Here is a 25430-nt window from a genome sequence, read left to right as displayed (position 1 = left end):
CTTCTCTGATAACGATTATGCTAGACTCTGGTCTATAAGTATAGCAGAGTATCATTAGTAATCATTTCATTGACTTTCTTTTTGGCCAGTTGCATTCAGTTCTACCCTAGATCTCTGAATTATCCAGCCTCAGGGTCCTTGTCCTCCAAGCAGTGTCAGGCCTGGGCTACCTATCATGGCATGAATCTCAAGTTGGATCAGTTATTGGTTGGCCACTCCCACAATTTCTACAACACCCTTACCCCTGGCACATCTTGCAGGCAGGACAAATTGTAGGTCAGAGTGTTTGTGGCTGGGTTAGTGTCCCAATTCCCTCCACTGGAAGCCTTGCTTGGTTACAGAAGATGGCTGGTTCATGCTCCATGTTCCTCATTACTAGGATCACCCTCGTAGATGCTTGGGAGTTTCTGCTGCACTTAGTTTTCACCTTGCCCATGAAATGCCCCCAAAATTAGTCGTCTCTCCCACTGCTCTCCTTCAACCTCCCTACCCATTTTCTCCTATTCCCATCTCCACCAACCCCAATCCACCCTCGAAAATCTATTTCAACTTCCCATGCATTCTTGAGCCTTGAGCCTTCCTTGTTTGTTAGTCTCTCTGGATCTTATGGATTGTAGCATGATAATCCTTTACTTTATAGTTAATATCCATTTATAAGTGGGTACATACTATGTTTGTCTTTTTGGGTCTTGGTTATCTCAGGATGATTTTTTTCCTAGTTCCACCATTTGCCAGCAAATTTCATGATTTCGTTGTTTTTAACAGCTGAATAATATTCCATTGTGTAAATGTGTACCACATTGTTTATCCATTCTTCAGTTGAGGAACATCTAGGTTGTTTCCAGGTTCTGGCTATTAAGAATAAAGCTGCTATGAACATAGTTGAGCAAATGTCATTGTGGTGGTATGATTGAGCATTCTTTGGGTAAATGCCCAGGAGTGGTACAGCTGGGTCTTGAGGTAGATCATTTCCCAATTTTCTGAGAAACCACCATATTGATTTCTATGGTGGCTGTACAAGTTTGCACTCCCACCAGCAATGGAGGAGTGTTCTCCTTGTTCCACATCCTCTTCAGCATGAGCTGTCACTTGCATTTTTGATCTTAGCCATTCCTGACAGGTGTAAGATGGGATCTCGAAGTTGTTTTGATTTATGTTTCCTTGATGGCTAAGGATGTTGAACATTTCTTTTTTTTTTTTTTTTTTTTTTTTTTTTTTTGGCCATTTGAGATTCCTCTGTTGAGAATTCTATTTAGATCTGTACACCATTTTTAGTTGGTTTGTTGATGTCTGGTTTCTTGAGCTCAAGTTGTTCTATAGTAAGCTTATATTGAATGGAATATCCTAGCATGAATTATACTTCTAGTTGGGGGTGGTAGCACACACTTTTTTAATAGGCCAGCCTGGTCTATATAGTGAGTTCTAGGACAACCAGGGCTGCATAGTGAGACTCTGTCTGAAAAACAAAATAACAACAACAAAACCAAATGAAGAGTTTACATTTCTGTGCTAAAGAGCAGAATTTATTATATGTCATTTGAAAAAATTATTGCAGATAATTTCTTCTCTGCTGTATGAATGCTGTGATAATAAGTGTATGCCACCACATCACTATGGGCAACATATTATTTGTTATGTTGTTGTTGTTTAGGGGACAAGGAATTTTTTTATACTATAGCCCACGCTGGCCTCACCCTCATGGCAGTTCTCCTGTGTCAGCCTCCCAAGGATTGGGATTACAGGTGTGGACCACCCAAGTCTGGGTTCCGCTACACACATTTGTTCTCGGTGGTGAAACTGATGCTTCATTTTGTTGCTATATTAGGATTTTTAAACCTTGAGTCCTACTGCCTTCTATTTAGTATTCCTAAATAAGTGAATACTGGAGAAGTTACGTACCTTATAAAAATCATTCACCTGTGTAAATTAGGAAGGCTCACGGCAGGCCAGAATATTTCTCTTCATTTGAAGGCTGGTGGATTTCTTCCCTTCTTACACCCTACCATTCTTCCCCCATCTTCTTGGTTTTCTAAGACAGGGTTTCTCTGAATAGCTTTGCGCCTTTCCTGGAACAACTCATTCTGTAGCCCAGGCTGGCCTCGAACTCACAGAGATCACCTGCCTCTGTCTCCCAAGTGCTGGGATGAAAGGTGTGTGCCACTACCGCCGGCCCTCCTCCCCCATCTTTTACAGTTGATGTTTTTAGATGAATGAGGCTTTTTCCATTTTGTAACCATGTAGAGGATAATCAGAAGCTTTACCATTGTGTTAGCAGTACTTCTTTCTGAAAAGATGTCATGGTGGGAGGCTGAGGGTACATAACTATACAAACCTTTGAAGGATATTCCTTCTCAATATTTGTTTCTATTAACAAGTACTTACTCAGAGTTAAATTTCTTTCCTGAATATTAAGGATAAGAAATTTAAGGTCTCCGGTTGGTGGTGGTGGCAGCGGTGGTGCATGCCTTTAATCTCAGCACTCAGGAGGCAGAGCCAGGCAGATCTCTGTGAGTTCGAGGCCAGCCTGGTCTACAGAGCGAGTGAGATCCAGGACAGGCTCCAAAACTGCACAGAGAAACCCTGTCTTGAAAAACCAAAAAGAAAAAGAAAAAGGGAAAAAAAGACATTTAACGTCATTTAAATTCAAGTTATGGTCAGGCAGTGATGGTGCACGATTTTATTTAATTCCAACACTGGGGAAGCAGAGGCAGCAGATCCCTGACTTAGAGGCCAGCTTGGTCTACAGAGTGACTTCTAGGACAGCCAGGGCTACATAGAGAAATACTATCCTGAAAAGCAAACAGACAAGCAAAAAATTAAAAATAAAATAAAATTCAAGTTATGGAATCTCTAGCTCTTATATTCTGCTTTCTTGCTGTCAGTGTGTATATATGTGTTATTTTTCTCATTTTAGTAGTTTATCAGTATTGTTAATTTAAAGTTGAGTTTATAGTACTGAACCACTTCATTTTTATAGTGAATCCATACTTCTCTAATCGTTTTGGCTCTCCCATTCTTCCTTTTGGAAGTGGTTTTGCCTGAAAAATTCAGTGCCATATATGTTGTTACCTGTCTGTCACGAGGCCATAATGCTAGGTCCTGATTTTTCTTTTTTCTTTTTGTTTTTTTTTTTTTAACGTGGAGCTGAGGATCGAACCCAGGGCCTTGCGCTTGCTAGGCAAGAGCTCTACCACTGAGCTAAATCCCCAACCCGCAAGGTCCTGATTTTATGCACAAGTCCTCAGCAACTTTTACTTTCTGGTAACATGGTCTGGATTCAAACCAAATACCCTGGGATGAAAGGATTTGTTTCATGTTTTCACAATTCCTTACTTAGGCAATTAGACTTCCCTTCAAGGTGCTTAGAGAACTCCCTTTTCATAGAAGCATTTAAAAAGAATTTAAAAAAAAAATCTATTTATAGGTTTTTGAACCAAAAAATCAGAGATGGAATCCCCCCCCCCCCCCCCAATCATTGGAAATATTCTCAGCCTTTCCTGAAACCTCTTCCCATAGGAAATTGTAACTGTCACACTCACACACACACACACACACACACACACACACACACACACACACACACAGCAGGCTGGAGAACCCATTACATGGGTATCACAAATATGGGAGGGGCAGATTCCTCAGTGTTGGCAGCTCTGTACTTTTTAGTGTCATAGACTTCTGGGTCAGATTTTCAAAGGACACTTCGGATTCCAGACTTTGAAAATTAGAGGCTTCCTGCTCTCGGTACTCAGATCAGAGCATGCTCTGGGCCTTGAAAACTAGTCCTCAGCAGCTAATATTGCAGACTTCTAGCTTAAGGCGTCAGATCCCTTGGGTCTTAACTCTTGGAAGCTTTCTGGAACTCTGCAGCTATCTGGGATCCCTGTCTTATCTTTCCATGCTTTCTCACCACCTCACCATGTCTGCAGTCCTTCAGAGTCTCAGTAGTCTGCCCCCCATGGCCACTGCAGAGCTCTTAGCAGCCTCCTAGCTCTTCATTTTGTTTTTGCTTCAAAACTTAGGGCTAGCTTTTTTCTTTTTCTTTTTCTAAGTCCTTTATGAATACCTCCATGGTAAAGGAGTCTGGAGCGGTTGTGAGGATGAGACCTCCTGAAGCTGGGTTGTAACTTCAGCAGTAGCAATGGTTCCGGTGGCCCCTGCAGCTGGTGTGGAGTGTCCTCAGGAATCCCTGGAGTGTTCAAAACCGCCGCTGTCACAGTGACAGCACTGCTAGTTGTGAGAGAAAGGGCTGCTCATTGACCGCTCCTCACTCACCCGGCAACCAGGCACCAGGGGGTCGGCCAGTTGACTGTTTCACATAGTTAGCTCATTGAAAGAAAACACTAAAGGACACTCAGAGTAGGGATCTGTCCTGAAATTAACATTCTCAAGAGTGTTTCCCAGTACTTAGCTCTTAGCCAGCTACCTTTAGGGAGAGGGTTTCTCTGCTCTGTCTTGGAACCATGGACCTTTTGTCATCTGTTTGTTGGCCATCTCCATACATCCTGCCTTATCTGGTAGTGCTATATACAGTAGTTTGTAAATTGGTGTTAGATGAAATTTATTTTAAGATGTATTAACTGCATTTATTATGATAAGAAAACTCAGAAACTCGCTTCATAGAAGACTGTAATTAAACAACTTTCCAAGAATGATTGTTTACAAATTTCGTTTTTTAATACAGGGCAGAATCTAGACAGTATGCTCCATGGCACTGGTATGAAATCAGACTTGGACCAAAAGAAGCCAGAAAATGGAGTGACTTTAGCACCAGAGGATACCTTGCCTTTCTTAAAGTGCTATTGCTCGGGACACTGCCCAGATGATGCTGTTAATAACACATGCATGTAAGTATTTGCTTCAGTCCTTAGAGTCAGGGATGAAAAGTACACTCAGATAAGGTTTGTTTTCCCCTTTATATATGGTAGCTTTCCAAAGAAAGGAAGGATTCTTGGCTTGAATATAGAAATATTGTTATCTATCATTAAACAATTGATGATCATTAGTTATATCATGATACATCTTATTTATTTTTGTTTTTGTTTTTGTTTTTCGAGACAGGGTTTCTCTGTAGTTTTGGAGGCTGTCCTGGAACTTGCTTTGTAGACCAGGCTGGCCTTGAACTCCCAGAGATCCACCTGCTTCTGCCTCCTGAGTGCTGGGATTACAGGTGTGCATCACCACCTCCTGGCTTATTTGTTTTGAATTTTGAAACATGGTCTCTTTACATAGACCTGGCTATCCTGGAATTCACTATGTAGATCAGGCTGGCCTTGAACTCAAGGAGACCCGCCTGCATCTACCTACCTAATACTGGGATTAAAGGCATGTGCCACTACATCTAGCTTATTTTTCCTTTCTTTCCTGACCTTTTAATCATGAGTTTAATGGTGCTCATTATAGAAAATGTTGACTGTTTTCTAGATTACCAAAAAGGAAACAAAAGGTTTACTCACTCTCCTTAGCCACTTGCAGTACTGCATAGATGGACAAGAATGGTGTTGTGATAGTTTTGTTATTTCTCTGTGGCTTCTAGTCCACATCTGCTTTATATGACTTTTCATATCCTGCTTAGTTTTATGTTAACCATTCAGTCCACTTACGGATGGTCATTTAACTTGAGTTCATATTTTTTAAACATGTATGTATTGTGTGTGTGCACGATATGTGTGTAAATGAACATGAAGAAATCAAAGACAACTTGCAGTAGTCTCTTCTCTCCTTCTACTGTGTGGGTTCAAGAATGGAGCCCAGATTGTCAGTATAGACAGCAGGCACTTATGCATGCTTGGTTGTCCTATAGTCCATATCTTGGGGCACATTGAAGAATTGACTTTCTGAACACCACCCCCTCCAAAAAAAAAAAACAAAAACAAAAACAAAGAACTGCAATTCAATCTCATCAGTCAATTAATTATTTTTTTGTTGTTGTAGAAGTAATAACGAAAGCCAAGTTTTGTAGTTTCCTAACATTCTGTGTTCTTTGAATAGACTAGATACAATACCTAGAACTTGGTCTGTGAAATTATATTATTTATCCTTCCTACATTTGCTAAGGGAAAAACTCAAGGACACTGACATTAATATGTTTATGTAAATTTCTTTGAAATGAAACTCTTCAGACTGTCTCTCTGCTTTCCGATCACCTTCACTACAAAGTATCTTTCAGAATCTTACTCCTCTGTTCTTCCTATACTTGGCTGTGTCTTTAGGGTCTACTGACTTTACAGAGAAGCATGTTTTCCTCTCTTATCACGTGATCATGAGTGTGACTAGCAGAGTAGTTACATCACACATGGGGCATTTACTTAGTAGAACTCCTTTCCCACTTGACATCGAGTTCTCATTGGCCCTTTAGGCCTAAGCTCAAGCCTAGTACCTTTTTGATCTAGCTTAAATCTAAATTGACTTTGCTAATAAATCATGTGAGAATGCAATCTAATATGAAAAAACAAGTTACTGAAGGCCATATTCAATTCATGTATCATCAGTTCTTTTGTATGTCTTTTTAAATTTTTATGTTTATTTATTTGGTGTGTATGTGTGTTGTACATGTGTGCACACATCAGCTTGCCAGAATCAGTTTTTTCCTTCCACAATTTGGGTGCTGGAGATGAAACTCAGGTCTTCAGGCTTGGTGACAGTGTCCTTAACACTGCGCCATCTCTTGCCTCCCCCCCTCCCCCCCTCCCCCCGAGACAGGGTTTCTCTGTGTAGCTTTTTGGCATTTCCTGTGACTCACTTGGTAGCCCAGGCTGGCCTCAAACTCACAGAGATCCTTCTGGCTCTGCCTCCCGAGTGCTGGGATTAAAGGCATGTGCCACCACTGCTCTTGCCTTCTTTATCGGACCAAGTTTCTCTGTTTAGCTCAGGGTGACCTGAAATAAATGCAGCATCATCCTGCTTTAGCCTCCTGAATACTAGTGTCCCAGAAGTGTACCACCATGCTCTGTTCTTTCTAACATAAAATTGTTTTTTCTCTCTCTATTGTAGAACTAATGGGCATTGCTTTGCCATTATAGAAGAAGATGATCAGGGAGAAACCACATTAGCATCTGGGTGTATGAAATATGAAGGCTCTGATTTTCAGTGCAAGGTGAGATCTAATTTGTAACCATGAAATAAAGAAGGGTAGAACTTCGTGGGCAGCATTGAGTCTCCTAGAAGTGGACAGCTCCTCACAGTACTGTGTGCTCACAAAAACAGATTTGCTGAAGAAAGCCTGGCTTGTTAAGTAATAGGATCTTACTAATTGAAGTTCCAGATTGCTTTACTTTAAGAAAGTTTTTAATCATCACAGATGGTGGATAATGCAAAAAATGATAGTCACATTTATTTCTGGACTGTAAGGTTTACTGAAAAGACTGTAAGACAATGGATAGTAACCTTTTTCCCCCAAGACAGCAATATTAAATCCTTGTTTCGGTATGTGGTGATTTGAATAAAGTGTCCTCCATAGTCTCAGGCATTTGAATACTTGATCCCCAGTTGTCTGTACTGTTTGGGAGGGCATAGAGCATGTGACCTTATTGAAGAAAGCATGTCATTGGAGGCAGGCTTTAAGAGTATAAAACCTCATCTCTGTGAGTTTGAGGCCAGCCTGGTCTACAGAGTGAGTTCCAGGACAGCCAGGATTACACAGAGGAACCCTAACCCTGTCTTAGAAAACAAAAGGGAGTATAAAACCTCATCTCTCTGCTGTCTGCTTGCCATTTGAGATGTGGCCCTTAGCTTGTGCTCCAGGTGCTGTGCCTTTCCTAACTCTCAACTCTCCACACCCACTAACCCAGATGAACTATCACTCTGTAAAGTTGCTTTGGTCATGGAGTTTGATCACAGAAGTAGAAGAACTAATGCAAGGTTTCTGTGCGGCTACTTCACAAGAGCAGCAGCAGAGAGGATTCCTTCAGTTTGTTTAAGTTGTTATGTGTGAATTTCTTAAGAGATCCTGCCAGTGTTTCTGAAAAACAGCTCTGTATAGAACAGTATGTATGTCAGCTCTGTCAGTAAATTAGTGTAACATGAATCTTAAAGCGTTCTTATTAATAAGAACAAAAACCCGAGGTCAGTTATTGGGGTGAATGCTGGAAGATCAGAGAAGCAGAACAAGCCACAGCTATCTCACCTTGCTAGTTCCTCAGGTGATCTTGTTTCCTCAGGCTGGAAGCTTCTGAGTCCTCCACATGAATCTCAGCTGAACTGTGTTGCTCCAAAGCTTAAACTAACTACATGCTTTTTCCTCTTTAGTTCCTGGTCCTCACGCCTTATATACTTTTTTTCTTTCTGCCCCCACTCCCTGGGATTAAAGGCGTGGGTCACCATGCTCAGTTGTTTCTAAAGTGTCCTTGAACCCAGAGATCTGGCTAGCTCTGCCTCCCAAGTGCTGGGATTAAAGGTGTGTACCACCACCGCCCAACTTCTGTTATGGCTTACTCTTCCCATTTTCTAGCCACCATTTCTGGCTCTGTTCTAGTGGCTGTCTGTTCTCTGACCCCAGAAATGTATATTTCGGGGAACACACAATATTTCAGGGAACACAATACCACCACAAATTAGTCCTCTTCAGAACTGGCGGGTTTCATAGAAAACTCAATGTTAGGTTTATACTCAAGTCACTGGTCAAGTGGCTGAGATTCTTCCTGTCTCTGCCTCTCTGGTTGTACAAACAGACCTGATCTCTCTTTATAGTCAGAGCCTTTTAGCATGCGAGCAGAGTTGTTTCCATACTACTTCCTCCACACATCTTCTCATCCTTGACAAACAAGAGCTCACAGTGTCATCTGTGCCTCCTATAATCGGTTCTCTCTTTCTGGATGCAGCCCATGTGCTTTGGCAGTTGTGCTGTAGTCTCCAGACATTGAACTTGGCCAGCCAAACCCTCGTGTCTTTGACTCACTCTGCCTCCATGCCACACCTCCTCCACGCTTCACTAGTGATACTGGTCCTTTGATACAAGAGATGGGGATGCAATGGTTTTGTTGCTTATCCTGTATTTGCCTGTGTCAGATTGTAACATTAAGATCTGAGAGGATTTGTTTCTTCCAGTTGTATGCCCTCAACATGTTCTCAAACCTATATGCCTTTTAAAACCACTTTTGGTTTACTGCTCTGAGCTAAAACAGTAGTAACAAGTATCTTATCGACTTCTAGACCAAGTTGATTCAAACTTAGTATAAATTAGTTCTCAAGCCTAACTATCTGTCCAAACTCATGTGCTTCCTCTTAAGAATGGTGAAATTTTCTATCAGTGAAGCGACATAGTAAGTCAACTTTACCGTTTACCACATCGTGAGCATATCAGGTGTGTCACATCCCTAGGTATGCACAAACTATCACACAGTAGTATCTTGGACATATAGTGTTAAGATGCTACACTTGATTAGTTTCTTTGTTAAGTACTCTTCATAACAGAGCTTCTCAAGCCCCTTTTCTTCTTCCCTTTCACAATGACCGTTCTAGTTAACAAATCCTAGACCTGGGACGTCAGAATCTGAAAATTCTACACAGTACTGTGCTTTGACATGAAATCACTAATGAAAGGAACATGGGGATATCAAATATGTGGGCGTGTTAGGTGGCTGTCAGGTTTTTTGTTTGGTGTCTGCATTTATTAATTAGTTTAGAGAGTGTGCTCCATAGCTTATATGTTGAAATCAGAGGACACGTGTTGAATCTGTGTCTCCTTCCACCGTGTGGGTATCAGGCATCTAACTCAGGTTGTCAAGCTTGGCTATTTGTTTTTCTAACCTGTTGCTTTAAATTAAATTACTAATTATCAAAAGTAATTTTTAGCACTTTGATATTTTAAATACATGCTTTGGAAGAACTTACAGAATAATGGAATGCTGATCTAACTAACTGGTTTCTTTATCAGTATTTTACTCCTGGTCCAAAACCGGGGGAAGGCAAGAAAAATAGTAATGAAGTTAATGCTAAAAACTGTCATTATAGCGATGCGTCATTATATCAAAGGAATTGAGTGCCAAGTTTTTAAACCCTGTCTACCCTGTCAAGAAATGCATTTTCTTATGTTAATGTTATAGTAAAGGCCTTCCTGTAATTGTGATATAGCAATAGTAAATTAGCCTTAATGTATAAAAATAGTCAAATAAAATTTAAATATACTTACTTTGATGTGGTGAATTACTTGTTAAAAATATGTTGATGCATAATTAATGTGGGAAATGTTGAAGGGAAATATGAGTTCCTGTATAAAATTTCTAGTTGTTAGGGCTGGAAAGATACAGCTCAGAAGTTAAGAGCACTGGCTGCTCTTCCAGAGGTCCTGAGTTCAATTCCCAGCAGCCACATGGTGGCTCACAACCATCTATAATGAGATCTGGTGCCCTCTTCTGGCATGCAGGCAGAACTGTATACATAATAAATAAATTCTTTAAAAAATTATAGTTGTTAAAAGAAGCATTTATATGTTTAAAGTATGGTAATTATCTGGAAGTGGTGGCACCCACCTTTAATCCCAGCACTTAGGCAGAGACAGGTGTATCTCTGTGAGTTTGAGGCCCTCCAGGGTTACATAGTGAGATCCTGTCTCGAGAAAGAAAATAAAAAGGACAATTGGTATCAAATTGCTATGTTTATTTTCTATTTCATAGACCAAAGAATGACGTATTAATACATTCGTGGTTGTGTGTAAATTTATGGTGAAAACTTTTAGCTGTCATTCTAAAATATGGGAGTGTATATGATTTTTTAATTTTTACTTAAGCTGGGTTTGGTGGCACATGCCATTAATCCCAGCACTCAGGAGACAAGATATCTGTGAGTTTGAAGCCAGCCTGTTCTATATTGTAAGTTCTAGGAGGGCAGGGAGGAAGGAAGGAAGGGAGGGAGGGAGGGAGGGAGGGAGGGAGGGAAAACACACCTGAAAAGTAAATCTTACTTAAGGAGTTTAACAAGTACTTTTCTAGCAAGCTGGGGAGAAAAGGGTTTATTTGGCTTACATTTCCACATTGTAGTTCATCGTAGGAAGCCAGGACAGGAACCTGGAGGCAGGAGCTGATGCAGAGACCATGGAAAGGTGCTGCTTACTGGCTTGCTTCCCCTGGTTTGCTCAGCCTGCTTTCTTATGAACCCAGGACCACCAGCCCAGGGATGACACCACCCACCATGGGCTGGGCCCTGCTTCATCAGTCACTAATTAAGGAAATGCCCTTACAGGCTTGCCTTCAGCACAGGCTTATGGAGAATTTTTTTTTTCTTTCTTTTTTTCCAGGTTAGGGTTTTTCTGTGCAGCTTTGGCACCTGTCCTGGATCTCGCTCTGTAGACCAGGCTGGCCTCGAACTCAAAGAGATCCGCCTGCCTCTGCCTCTGCCTCCCGAGTGCTGGGATTAAAGGCATGTGCCGCCACCGCCCAGCCTGGAGAATTTTCTTACTTGAGGTTCTCTTCTCTCAGATGACCTTAGCTTGTGTGAGGTTGACATAAGACATAAAACTGTCACTATATGTCATAAAACAACACAGTCACTATCATGAACTCCTCCTGATCCTCAGGGGCCTAGCCTCTTGATCTTACTCTTGACGTCTTTTCAGTGCTAGGAATAGGTGAAAGCATGAGTAAAGGATTAGTTACTCCATACTTCATGTTCTTGCTACCTCACCGCGACTAGGATGGTTCTGTGCCCTTGTCTGGTCATTTGTGTGAGGAATTGTCTTCAGAACCTTCACCCTGTTCCTGTCACTCGGCTTCAGTGCGTTCTGAGTACTCTCTTCTGCCCAAACATACAGCGTTTACTTAAGCCAGACTCTTCCATTTTATAACTGCCAAATACATTATTCTCTGGGATTTTAGTTACTTTATTTATTTTTTATGTGTAGAGGTGTTTTGCCTGCATGTATGTCTGTGCACTGTATACATGCCTGGTGCCCAAGGTGGCCAGAAGAGGATGTCAGATCCTCTGGAACTGGAGTTACAGATGGTTGTGAACCACCATGTCGGTACTAGGAATTGAACCGGAGTCCTTGGAAGAGCATCCAGTGGTCTTTACTGCTGAGGCATATCTCCAGGCTCCCCTCCCTTCTCTCCTATAAGATTTTTATTCGCTGCCTTAGTCTACACATGGTAAAGTGAGTTGGGTGGAAAATGGGGAATGGGGAGGAGTGTAGGGAAGACAAAGATGTGTCACCCATTCCGAAATCTAGATACTGCCTTTTTTAGTTTTAACCTGATGTATCCTTAACCTGTGTAAGAAGGATGGTTCTTACATGTGTCTACTGCTGGTTGCTTATTTGTGGTAACAGCTCATCGGCTCTTGAAAGACTGGCTGCCCAAGGGGTTTTTTTTGTTTGTTTTTGTTTTTGTTTTTTTACTTATTTAAGACTCTTGCCTGGAATTCATGTCATATTCACCAGAGGAAGAAATCAATTTATTGAATATTTTCTACTTATATTTAGTTTGTAATGAATTTGGTACGTTCCCTCTTGTTGCCTCCTTGTTATTCTGTAAGGCAAAACTGTTTAATCCAGTGATTTCCAGGTTTAAGGTTATAAAGTGAGTAACTAGCAAAGCTAGGTAGAATTTATGCTGATTCTTTCATATTTATTTTTATTATACCATGCTGCCTTCTGTCTGTTGGGAAAAATCTCTCCTTCCCTTAAATGAAGTCATACAATGTATGACTGTCTAGTTTCCCACTCACTGTGCAGAATCTCACAAGTTAGACCTGTCTTTGCTGTGTCATGCTTAGAAGTGTCCCCTCTTCCTCACGCCCCACTTAGAAGCTGTGACCTCATGGCTTTGGAACATTGATGCAGTCTGCTTTTCTTCTGGTAGTCGTCCTTGATAGAGAAGACAGACAAAAGAGGAATTGAAGATTGGTCTTCATCTTCCATTATGTGCGATTAGTGGGCAGTAGTCTATGGCTTAGAATCTTTCACCTAGGATCGTCAGAGATGTCTTTCTGTGTTGACATTCACTTTATCTTCTGCAAAGCGATCCACCTTCTGCCTTCCTGGGACTCAGTGCTTGGCACTTCATTGATTCACCTTCGGTTATGCAATCATTCTTTCCTTCATGCTAATTTTCTCTAGATATAGGATAATTTCACAGTTTGCAGTATGAATCCTATCATATCTCTTCTCTTTATGATAACTTCAAAGCAAAAGAATATCTTAAAATCAGTTAAAATGTAGAATTTATTCATTTGGAAATTTCTAAAAAAAAAATTTTTTTTTTTTTTTAAATTTCTGAATGTCGTTGACTGTCTTCCCAGATGGGATTTCAAGCCATAGACTCTTGTCACCTTTTTAAAAGCAACACCTGACTATACTGAGGCATTTCCCTCTGACCATCTGATATTTAAGAATAACATGGTTAATTTCTGCTTACATTCTTGCTACCTTCATAATAATGGACAGGCTCTTTCTATTCCTATTGTGGTTCAGAGTGGCATTTCACCCGGACAGCACTGGAATGTCAACATGTATTCCTGACATCTGCTTCCATGACTGGAGACTTTGCACTTGTTTTCTGATGTTTAGGACATACTTTCTACCTGGTTGGTGTCCATAACCACCTCCCTTAGCCAGCACCCTATCCCAAGTTGATGAGAATACCCTCTGCTTTGTAGTCAGATCTTAATCTCACCTAAATCTTATTACTAATGTGATTGTATTTCTCAGACAAGTTTATGATTCCAATAAAATACTATGTTTTCTAGCAAATAATTACTTTTTAAAATTAAAAGCAGTTAGCTGAATGGTAACTTAAACATTCCAACATTTTTTAAAGGTAAAAATTACTAAAAATCTTTGTTCCTTTATAATTTATAATCTAGTATCTTTATCCACCTATATGATCTTAAGGAAAATGGTCTAACAATCTTATTTTCACACAAGAAAAATTTTCAGTAAGATTTTTGTTGTTTTGCTTTTCAAGACAGGGTTTCTCTGTGTAACAGCCCTGACAGTCCCGGAACTCGATTTGTAGATCAGGCTGGCCCCAAACTCACAGAGATCCACCTGCCTCCTGAGTTCCCAAGTGCTAGATTTAAGGGTATGAGCCACCATGCCTGGCTAATTTTTTTTTAATGTAAGGTTTGGAGATTCTTTTCTCTGACTGAATTATAAAGTATATTTACCAATACTAAAGCTATCCATACTCAATTTAATATGTCAAGTCCTTTAATTTTACTATTACTTTTCTTAAAGGATTCACCAAAAGCACAGCTACACAGGACAATAGAATGTTGTTGGACCAATTTGTGCAACCAGTATCTGCAGCCTACACTGCCCCCTGTGGTTATAGGTAGGTCAGCCCAGAAAAGTCTAGGCATGATTCTCTCTGACTTCTTTTCTTTGTCTTTAACAATAACTGAGCTACCCAGAATTCAGTGCTGTAAGTCATTCTCTCCCTCTTTGTAAGAATCCGCAGAAAAATACTACACTTGCTTCATTGCTGACTTCCATTTTCAGGTCCATTCTTTGATGGCAGCATTCGATGGCTGGTTGTGCTCACTTCCATGGCTGTCTGCATAATCGCTATGATCATCTTCTCCAGCTGCTTTTGTTACAAGTAAGGACATACTGTTTTATATAAAATATCTTGTTAATTAGTCTATATTGGCAATTGTTTTTTCTTTGTTTTGTTTCTAAGCTAACAGGTAAAAAACACTGACAGTTGTGTGCAATTCAGAAATCATTAATTTATATTCTCTGGTTACAACTTTTCAACTGTGTTATGACTTTCCTAGAAGGAAAGATGAACTTCAGTTAATTTTTTTGGATACTACTTCATTCTTTTATGTTCAAGAATACTCATGGCTTTCTTGTTTGTAGAATAGTGAGCTTTGTTATGTCTGAATTTTTAAAGCAGATTCCTAGGTAACTGTCTCATTCAAAAATTTGGGGAATTATCTGTGAAACAGGTTAGTAAGTCCCTAAATAAATCTGTATATAAAGAATTTCACAGTATAATGAAGCTTTCAAATTTAAGAACCTGGAGGAAGGGGGCTAGGGTGTAGCTCAGTGGTAGAACACTTGCCTAACAGACAGGAGGGCTTGGGTTCTATCTGCAGCAATGTGGTATAAATAAAATTTTTTTAAAAGAGGAAGCGATAATTCAGTAAGTAGATTTGATTCTAGGTTGCTATATAAAAAAATTAAATTGGGACTATTTCCTACACTGAAATAAATTTGAACCAGATCAAATTAGAACTATATATTCATATGCATAGTTTGAAAAATCTTCCTGAGTCTACCTCAACTTGAAAACAAGCAAGGTAGTGGTAAATACAATGTAAAAGTGGAGTTAGCTGCATAAAACAGAAGTGTGTAGCAAAGGAACCTGCAAGAGGGTGGAGAGGAGACAGCTACTGGACTAGAAGGAGAACTGTTGGCAGCTCGCGTCCACTGCGAGTGATTGCTGTACACTGTAAAAAGAGCTATGACCCGAAAGGGGCAATTCAGCACAGAAGAGACAAACATCGATACAATTTTTAAAGAAATGTACATGGCTTTCTGGAGGTTTTGTTTTTTGTAACAGTCTCCTGATGGCTGGCTTTGAACTTGCTGTGTAGACCAGGTTGGTCTGGAACTTATGGAGATCCATCTGCCTTTGCCTCTCAAGTGTTAGAATTAAAGATGTACCCCTTCATTCTCAGCTCTATGACTCCTTTAAAAAAAAAATAACAAGAATATTCTTTGCTTGATGTGGTGGCACACGCCTTTAATCCCAGCACTGGGGAGGCAGAGGCAGGTGGATCTCTGAGTTCCAGGACAGCCAGAGCTGTTACACAGAGAAACTCTGTCAAGAAAACAAACAAACAAACAAACACAGAATATGAAGTATAATATGAAAATTACAAAATTTGAGGTATTTTCATCTGCCATATAGCCCGATGAAATGAAACAAGACTGCATGCATGCGCGTGTGTGTGCATGCCATAGGTAGACATCAGTTAACTTTTTCCAGTCACTCTCCACTGTAGTTTTTCAGACAGTGTCAAAACCCTAGCCCCTCAAATTTTACAGTTTTTTTCGTTTGTTTGTTTATTTGTTTAGATAAAAATAGCAGATTGAGCAAATCAGCCTGAACTACATAGTTCTAGGCCAGCCTGGGCTACAGAATGAGATCCTGTTTCAAAACAAACACAGATTTATTCTGAAAACAAACAGATACTCCCCCCCCCCCCCAAATAACCACAGTTTATCAACTATAGAGTGAGCCATGATATTGAAAAAAAGAGATAAGGTGAACATTTAAATACCAACTTAATCACCTTGGCTTATCAGCCACACCTGCATCTTATAAACCCGACAGGATTCTTAGGGAAACCTGTGCAGCCTGGGAGAAAAGACCATACTGTTTGGCGTTAGATGAGATGGTCTGTGCAGACTAAGCATGTACCAGTGAGCCCTGTGAATCTCTTAGTGAACACTGACCCCTAGAAACGGAAACAAAGGACTAAGCATTAAGATTGCCTGTGCTCCTGCCTGAAGAGCGGTTGGCTTCATGACACAGAGCGAGCATAGGTATTCTTTGACCAGAAAATTGTAGGTGAGAATCTGCTTTCCTTTCATTCTGTATGTCCTACTTTCCTGCTTCCTCCATGTCTGACGGCCCCTGGTGTCTCCCTGTTGTCTCCTTTTCTTTCTCATTTCTCAAGCCTAAATTCCTCCTCTACTTATTTCTCCCTGCCCAGGAATTTTGTCTATAACTCCTCCCTGACTATTGGCGGGTCAGCTTTTCATTAGACAAATCAGGTGCCTTAGGTAGGCAAGATAAAACAGCAACACATCTTTGTATAATTAAACAAATACAACACATCTTTACATAGTTAAGCAAATGCAGCATGTCTTTGCATGGTCAAACAATAGAAAGCCTCACAGGAAGACTTGAGTTCTGTAGATGACGCCGTCCAGTATTCAGCATGTTTATATGAAAAACTACTCAAGGCTGAGAAGAATATCTGATATGCCTGGAGGAAGTAGTGTTGGTGGTCACAGAAAGCTGGGAATAGTCTCTGTTAATCATTATCTTTGAGACTAGGAAGCCATCAGTCTTAGTTAAACCATAGGCCTTGATTCAGGGACAGAGAATAATTAATTAGTCCTGAAGTAAATGTGGCTCTGGTCCCACCTTAAAAAAAAACAAATAAACAAAAACAAACAAACAAAAAAAACCAAAAAACCCTGACTGGACTTGGTGGGGCACACTCTAGTTCCAGCACTCACAAGGCTGAGGTAGATGAGTCTCTGAGTTCAAGGCCAGCTGGTCTGTATACTGAGAACCTGTCTTTAAAAACAAAAACAAACCTTTGAAGGTTCATGCTGTTTTCAGTTTGGTTCTGGGAAAAATAACACAATAATAATATTTGTAAGAATACATCTATTATTCCCATACTCAAGGGCTGGAAACAGGCAGATTAGGAGTTTGAGGTCATCCTCAACTCTATAACAGGTTCAGCATCCAGGGGGTGGTACAGTAATTTAAACAGAAACATGGAAGGAGGACTTAAAAGACCCAAATGAAACCCGAGGGAATTAGATTAAAATACTTCAAATAGAACTATGCATGGCTCGCTCAAAAAACAAACAAGAAATATGCATGGATAAGAAAAATGGCGGATTGGATTGCACTTAAGCTTAGTGGACATGGAGGCATGAGAGCAGAAGCTATGCACAGAATGTGTGTGTGTGTGTGTGCATCTGCCACAGTGTGCATGCAGGGATTACAGGACGGCTCTAGGTGTGTTCCTGCCGTCTGCCTTATTGGATACAGTCTCTCTTGTTCAGTGCTGGACGCTAGCTGGCCAGTGAGGCTCCTGGGATTCTTCTGTCTCTGCCTCCCATCTCCTTGTCGGGACACTGGAATCACATATAGATACTGCATCACCCAACTTTGTATGGTTTCTGAGGATTTGAACTCGGGTGCTCACACTTGCATAGCAAGTGCTTTACATGTTGTTTTCTCAGCTCTGAAAGAATTTTGTGTGGGACATGATCCAGTACAGTTGTAGTCAGAATCCCCAGTTGAGAGTAAGGGACAGGAAGAAAATGTTTAAGAAATAGTGACCTTGAAATAGCAGGGGACTTTTCAAGTTTAAATGAAAACCAGAAACTCATTCATCTAAAAAGTTTAGTAAACCCCTTTTTAAAAAAAGATTTATTTATTATGTATACAGTGTTCTGTTTGCACATATCCCTGTAGGCCAGAAGAGGGCACCAGATCTCATTACAGATGGTTGTGAGCCACCATGTGGTTGCTGGGAATTGAACTCAGGACCTTTGGAAGAGCAAGCAGTGCTTTTAACCTGAGCCATCTCTCCAGCCCTTGTTTAGTAAACTCTTAAAGACCAAATATGAAGAAAAATACAAAGCACAGCATAATCATATTGCTCAAAATTAGTGATAAAGAGGAAATTTGTAATTTTTTTCTAAATCTTTTTATTTTTGTTTTATACGTATGAGTGTTCTGCCTTCGTGTACATCTGTGTATCACATGTGTGCAGTGTCCTTGGAGGACAAAAGGGTTGTTAGCCACCAGATGACTGCTGAGATTTAAACCCAGGTCTTTCTAACACCAAAGAGACAAATTTAAATGCAGCTGGAAAAGGGCAGATTATAGGCTTGGCTGTCCTAGAGCTTGCTATGTAGACCTGGCTGACCTTGAACTCATTGAGTTCAACCTGCCCATATCTCTCCAGTGCTGGGATTAAGGGCATATACAGTTTTAGCACAAAGATAAAGTTATAGTTCTAAGAGTGTGTGTGTTTGTACATATAAGTGATAAGTAACTTTCTATGCTGAGTATCCTTTCATATTTTTTAAAGACATTGTCAAAATTTATAATTGAAATACTTTTTACAGCTGTAATGCCATGTGATATGTGGGGGGAATGGGGATGTTTGGGGATTTTGTTTACCTTTGGTTTGGGGGATAGAGTCTTACCATGTATGTAGCCCAGGATCCTTGAGTTCAGGATCCTCTTGCCTGATTCCCCTAGTGCATCTGGCCCCTGGGGTGGGTTATGTGTGAATGTGTTGGTAATTTTGGATGAGGCCTCACTTCATAGTCCAGGCTTGGCCTCTGTAGCCTAAGCTGCCTTAAACTCCCATTTCTTCTGCCTTCCAAATGCAGGGTTATTGATGTGTGCCACCACACTCTGCTATGGTGTGTGTGTGTGTGTGTGTGTGTGTGTGTGTGTGTGTGTGTGTGTGTGTGTGTTTTCACTTGCTAATAGACTATGGCCATCTCTTCATGTGTTGTTTTGTTTGTTATTTTTTAGTTTTTTGAGACGGTTTCTCTGTGTAGTTTTGGTGCCTGTCCTGGATCTATATGTCTGTCTCTGTCTGTCTGTCTCTCTGTCTCTCTCTCTCTCTCTCTCTGTCTGTGTGTGGTGTGTGTCTGTCTGTGTCTGTCTGTCTGTCTCTCTCTGTCTCCCTCTCCCTCTCTCACTTCCCCTTCCCTCCCCCCTTCTTCCTCCCCCTTCCCCCTCCCACCCTCCCTCCTTCCCTATCCCTCCTTCTCTCCCTCCCTCCCTCTCTCTGTGTCTGTCTGTGTGTCTCTGTCTGTCTGTCTGTGTCTGTCTGTCTGTGTCTCCTTCCCTCCCCTCCCTCCCTCTTTCTCTCTCTTTCTGTCTGTCTCTCTCTCTCTCTCTCTCTCTCTCTCTCTCTCTCTACCAGGCATATGCCACCACTGCCCGGCCATCTCTTCATTCTACCTCATAAACTCCATTTCTTCATGTGGTGAAGATTGAATAGGCTATGACTCTGCCTGAAGGAATGATGGTGTGGCAAGTTTTGAGGCTCAGAGTGTCAGTATTCCAATTTTAATGTAGGTTGTTTTCTACTTTCTTAGACATTACTGTAAGAGCATCTCAAGCAGAGGTCGTTACGACCGTGATTTGGAACAGAATGAAGCATTTATTCCAGTAGGAGAATCATTGAAAGACCTGATTGACCAGTCACAAAGCTCTGGTAGCGGATCTGGACTACCTTTATTGGTAAGCTAAAAGCCTTTTAAAAATGTAAATGGTGTATTGATACAGATGTGACATCATGGATAAGTGGGCATCTTAGTTACTGCAGATTAGGAAACAATAGACACATTTTTTCATGTAGTAATGAAAGATGAAATTGGTTAAAAATAAGAAATGTGAACCAAGGAAAACAGGATAAGCAAGATAAAGCCATAGTAAGAAAAAAGTAATACTTAAATAAAAGGTTAGGATATGAAGTCCTGTAAGTGCAAGGTAGCTACATAATTTGCTCTAAGCTCCCCGCTCCCCCTTCCACTTTGGTGCTGGAGTTTGAGCTAAGAACTTTGGGGATGCCAGGCAAGCATTCTACTACTAAACTACATCCTCAGCACTTGGTTTTTGAGACAAGGTTGTCTTGTAGAATTCGGGCTACCCTTGAACTTGAGATCCTTCTGCCTCTGCTTCTGTTTCCTAAATGCTGTGGTTACAGGCATGAGCTACCATCCTTAGCTAGATGTTGTAAGTATTTAGTAACCAACTAAACAACGAAACAGGTTAAGGTTACTTCTTGTATCTTTAAGGCTAAACTAATTGGCTGAGAGAAGTATAACATTTAGGTCTAAAAAGGGTTATATGGGGTTGGGGATTTAGCTCAGTGGTAGACAAGGCTCTGGGTTCGATCCTCAGCTCAAAAAAAAAAAATTTACAGATATTCGGATGGATGGATGGGTGGATGGAGAACAGCATTCTAAGGGAACCCTCCTAATCACAGTGCTACTTTTCAGGTAGTTTTTTAACTATTTAATAGCATTAATTGAAAGTAAATACTTAATGATGATTTAAAAATTTGTCAAAGTAATCTGTGGTAGAATTGGAAAGGTGAGAGTAGAGATATCTTTGTATGCAGATAGTGTGATTATGGAAAAAAAATCCCAAGATTGGTACACACAGCCTGTTGCAACCAATGCTTGTCAGTTTGCAGAATACAAAGTCATTATTTCAGTTTTACTGATTTTATGTATACTGGCAACATGTCTGGAAACTGAAAGTTAAGAAATAATATAATTTAAAATAGTATCAAAAGGGGTTGGGGATTTAGCTTAGTGGTAGAGCACTTGCCTAGCAACTGCAAGGCCCTGGGTTCGATTCTCAGCTCCAAAAAAATAAAATAAAATAGTATCAAAAAAGCCAGGCGGTGGTTGCTCATGCCTGTAATCCCAGCACTTGGGAGCTAGTCCAGGACAGGCTCCAAAGCTACAGAGAAACCCTATCTTGAAAAAACAAAAAAAAAAAAAAAAAAAAAACAAAAAAAACTAGTATCAAAAAGCATGAAATATTTTTGAAATAATCATTGCAAAATTTGTACATTGGAAATTATTGTTGAAATAGTAATTATTAATGTTAATTATTCTTAAGAATTTTTAAAGTACATTGCTTTCTACTTTTTTAAAGATATTACTGTAAGAGTATCTCAAACAGAGGTTGTTATAGCCGTGATTTGGGAACAGGATGAAGCATTTATTCCAGTAGGAGAATCATTGAAATTAAATATTAACTCTTAAATATTCTAAAGACTTAAATAAATAGAGGTGTATAGTCTGTTTATGGATGAAGCATGTGTTCCGGTAGGAGAACTGGTGAATTAAATATTAATTCTTAAGTATTCTTAAGACCTAAATAGATGGAGGTGTGTGGCCTGTTTGTGGATGAAGGCAGCACTACTGGGTCGTCAGGTTGCCTCACTGAAAGGTTGTTTCATTTCAGTCCACATAGAAATCAGAGTGGACTCTACAGAAATGGATGAACAGATTATAAAAATACAAAGGACTAGGTGAGCTGAGTTGTTAGAAAAGGATGCAGGACTAACCACATGGCTTCTGAACTTCCTTTTAGAGCTACGCTAGTTAGTGTTGTATATTTGGTGGGACAGAGCTCAACCTAGAAAGGAACGCTTATGCAAGAGTGTATGTGCATGGGTGTTTTTGCCCATGTACATCTGTGAACCACTTATGTGCCTGGTACTCAAAGAGGCCAAAAGAGGGTGTCTGATCCCCTGAAGCTAGAGTTACAGATTGTTGTGAGCTACCCTTAGGTGCTGGGAATTGAACGCAAACCCTTAAGAAGAGCAGCCAGTGCTCTTAACCAGTGAGACATCTCTCCGACCCAATAAGGTGATTTTATTGTTTGTTGTTGTTGGGGGCGTTATCTATGTAGACCTGGCTGATCTTGAATTCAGAGAGATCTGCTTGCCTATGCCTGGGAGTGCTGGGATCAAAGATGTGTGCCACTGATCATTGATTTTTTTTTAAAATTTATTTATTATGTACACAAAAGAGGGCACCAGATCTCATTACAGATGTTGTGAGCCATCATGTGGGTGTTGGAAATTGAACTCAGGACCTCTGGAAGAGCAGTCGGTGTTCTTAACCTCTCCAGCCCAAATTTTTTTTTTTTAATCTTTTTAATTTTTATTTATTTTTATTATTTTGGCTTTTTGAGATGGGGTTTCTCTGTATAGCCCTGGCTGTCCTGGAACTCCCTCTGTAGACCAGGCTGACCTTGAACTCATAAAGATCCACCTGCCTCTGTCTCTTGAGTGCTGGCTTAAGGCACCAGCACTAGGTGCCCTCAATGATTTTTAAAAGATTTTGTTATAAAAGGTTACATGAGGCCATTATTTGTTTAAAGTACTGAAGTATTTAAGTGTTGAATAACTTGTCTGTTAAACAAATGATGCAGAGAAGAAAACCTCAGGTATCTATGTGCTACAAAGTGAATGTGTTCCTGTACCTCACTCAGTATACAGAATTAAGTTGAAACGGAGGGTAGATCTAAATATAAAAGTTAAACTAGAAAAACATCCGAAAGATTTTTTTTGTTTGTTTGTTTTTTGAGACAGGGTTTCTCTGTAGCTTTTGGAGCCTATCCTGGACTAGCTCTGTAGACCAGGCTGGCCTCGAACTCACAGAGATCCACCTGCCTCTGCCTCCCGAGTGCTGGGATTAAAGGCGTGCGCCACCACTGCCCAGCCTGAAAGAATTTTTTAAACTAATCATTGTGGTTCAAGGACAGCCAGGGCTGCGTAGGAAATCCTGTTCCAAAAACCAAAAACAGCAACAACAGAAAAGGATGAGAATCAGAAGAAGAATCGGGGGCTAGTAAAATAGATCTGATACATACACAGACTATACAAAGAACTTGAGCAGCTCCATAGTAAGACAGCTCAAATCTTTTTCAATGGACCAAAGATTTGAACAGATACTTCCCTAAGACTAAGAATGACAGATAGACAAACACATCTGCATTGTGTGTTTGTTAATGTGCAGGTTAAATTGACCAGAGTAATGCTGGGATATAGATTATCTTGAAATTTTGTACATAGCTGATTAAATGCAAAATGATAAGGCATTTTGAAAAATAGTTCAGAGTTTAACTAACAAGTTAAGTATATACTTTGTTTTTATTTATTTATTTATTTTGGGTTTTTTTAGACAGTTTGTCATGTGGCCCTGGCCTGGAACTCAACCAGGTTAGCCTCAAACTCAGAGATCTGCTTGCCTCTGCCTCCCAAGTGCTGGGGGTGTATACAGTAAAACAATTCTGCTTTTTGGCCTAGAGATATTAAAAGTATGTTTACACAAAAGACATAAAGGTGAATGTTCATAGCAAATATAGTCTAATAAGTAAGTTAGAAGTAGTCTAAAAAAAGCCCACCAGATTGACAAATGGATAAACAAATAACACATTCATCAGTGTGGAGAAACAAACCAGTAACAACAGAGATGAATTTCAAAGACACTTTATGCGTAGGGAAAAAGCCAGATATAGAAAACTGTAACTAGTGTATATCTGTTTACATGACTCAGAAAAGGTCTAGGAACAAAACAGGCAAGGAATGCCAGCACAGCCAGAAGGAGTTCATCACGAAAGGAGGAGGCATTCGTAAATCTTAAATGAGATTTTTGGTAATTGGATGACTAGGCATTTATCAGTATTTACTGCTCAATTTTCAAAATGTACACTTATTTTATGTATAAATTATACTTGAATAATTCTGACTTAAAAATATTACAGAAAGAGTCTATGCTAAGTGATTTATGATGTAAGCCATTTCAGCTTTGCATAGCTCCAGCCTCAGATACACACTTCCAGCTAGAACATCATGTTCTTTTTCATTTAAAATTACTAGTAGTCTGAAAATGAAAGACACAGTATATATGTACTTCAGGTATTATTCCCAACTACTACCTATGGCCTATGAGCCAGGAATAGAATTCAAGCGAAGGTGTATAGAAAGACAAAATTGTAATTCTGACCAGTATAGCCAGTGAGAGAGACAGAGACAGACAGACAGACAGACAGACAGACAGTCAGACAGAGAGAGAGAGAGAGAGAGAGAGAGAGAGAAAGTAAAGATGATAAAGCAAGACAAACAGCACCATATAGAAAATTGGGCCTGCAGCAAGAGCCTGTAAGAGAAATAAATAAGTGAATTATAAGCACTCGGGAGGCAGAGGCAGGTAGATGTCTGAGTTTGAGGACAGCCTGGTCTACAGAGTGAGTTACAGCAAAGCCAGGGCTATTACATAGAGAAACCCTGTCTTGAAAAACCAAAAAGTTAGAGTAGCCGGGCAGTGGTGGCACACGCCTTTAATCCCAGCACTCAGGAGGCAGAGGCAGGTGGATCTCTGTGAGTTCGAGGCCAGCCTGGTCTACAAAGCAAGTTCCAGGAAAGGTGCAAAGCTACACAGAGAAACCCTGTCTCAAAAACAAACAAACAAACAAACAAAACGTTAGAATAGAGCTTGAGGATTTGTTTGGAGGTCCCAGCAGGGGAGCAAAGCTATTTCTATAACTTCATTGAAGACCATTCCTCCTCTATCTGGAGACATTTTGAGAGGGATCCACATGGAGCGTTGAGAGGGGAAGGGAATACCTGCCTGGTCATCTAAACCAGCTGAATCAACCCTAGCAATCAACGGACTGACACATGTCATAGCCAGATCACCCTCGCATTCAAAAGATTGTAAGAGTCAGAAATGGTGCATGACTCCAAGGACATAGTATTTTCCAGACACAACAGGACCAATACACATATGAACTCAGAAACTATGGTAACATGCACAGCTTCAAACAAGACAAAATCCCAGCACTGAGAAGGGGAATTAGACACATAGTCCCGCTTCCAACCAGAAAGGATCTGGGAGGATTTCGGGGAGGGGACAGAATGAGCAAAATATGCTGTATGAAAAAAAAATTGAATTAAAAACAGAAAAGTTGGAATAAGGGAACTGTAGGTAAATAGTGAAAACTGGGGCTGGGTCAGATCATCTAGGATATTAGATAAGGTAAGGGTTTAATTGTTTACATTTATATAGTAACTTACCCTAAACTCAGTGGCTGGAAGACAAAAATATTTATTATTTCTCGTGACTATGAGTCTGTTGGAAAGTTTTATTTCTAACTTGCTCAGCTACTGATAAGCAATAGAGC

At 40.2% G+C, this 25430-nt stretch overlaps 1 protein-coding gene across 2 annotated transcripts in view; it reads left to right on the top strand.

The window, feature by feature from the left end:
* The window catches only part of Bmpr1a (bone morphogenetic protein receptor type 1A), a 117177-nt gene that overhangs the window by 76370 nt on the left and 15377 nt on the right, over positions 1 to 25430 (top strand). For both annotated transcript variants that reach the window (XM_036199825.1, XM_036199826.1), the window contains exons 4-8: positions 4685 to 4847; positions 6994 to 7096; positions 14168 to 14264; positions 14432 to 14531; positions 19817 to 19961. In XM_036199825.1, the coding sequence (XP_036055718.1) occupies positions 4685 to 4847; positions 6994 to 7096; positions 14168 to 14264; positions 14432 to 14531; positions 19817 to 19961 (608 nt within the window). The remainder of the gene's footprint in view (positions 1 to 4684; positions 4848 to 6993; positions 7097 to 14167; positions 14265 to 14431; positions 14532 to 19816; positions 19962 to 25430) is intronic.

This window comes from Onychomys torridus, chromosome 9 (assembly GCF_903995425.1).
Source record: "Onychomys torridus chromosome 9, mOncTor1.1, whole genome shotgun sequence".
NCBI classification, from domain to species: Eukaryota; Metazoa; Chordata; class Mammalia; order Rodentia; family Cricetidae; genus Onychomys; species Onychomys torridus.
This window is presented reverse-complemented; position numbering and strand designations above follow the sequence as displayed.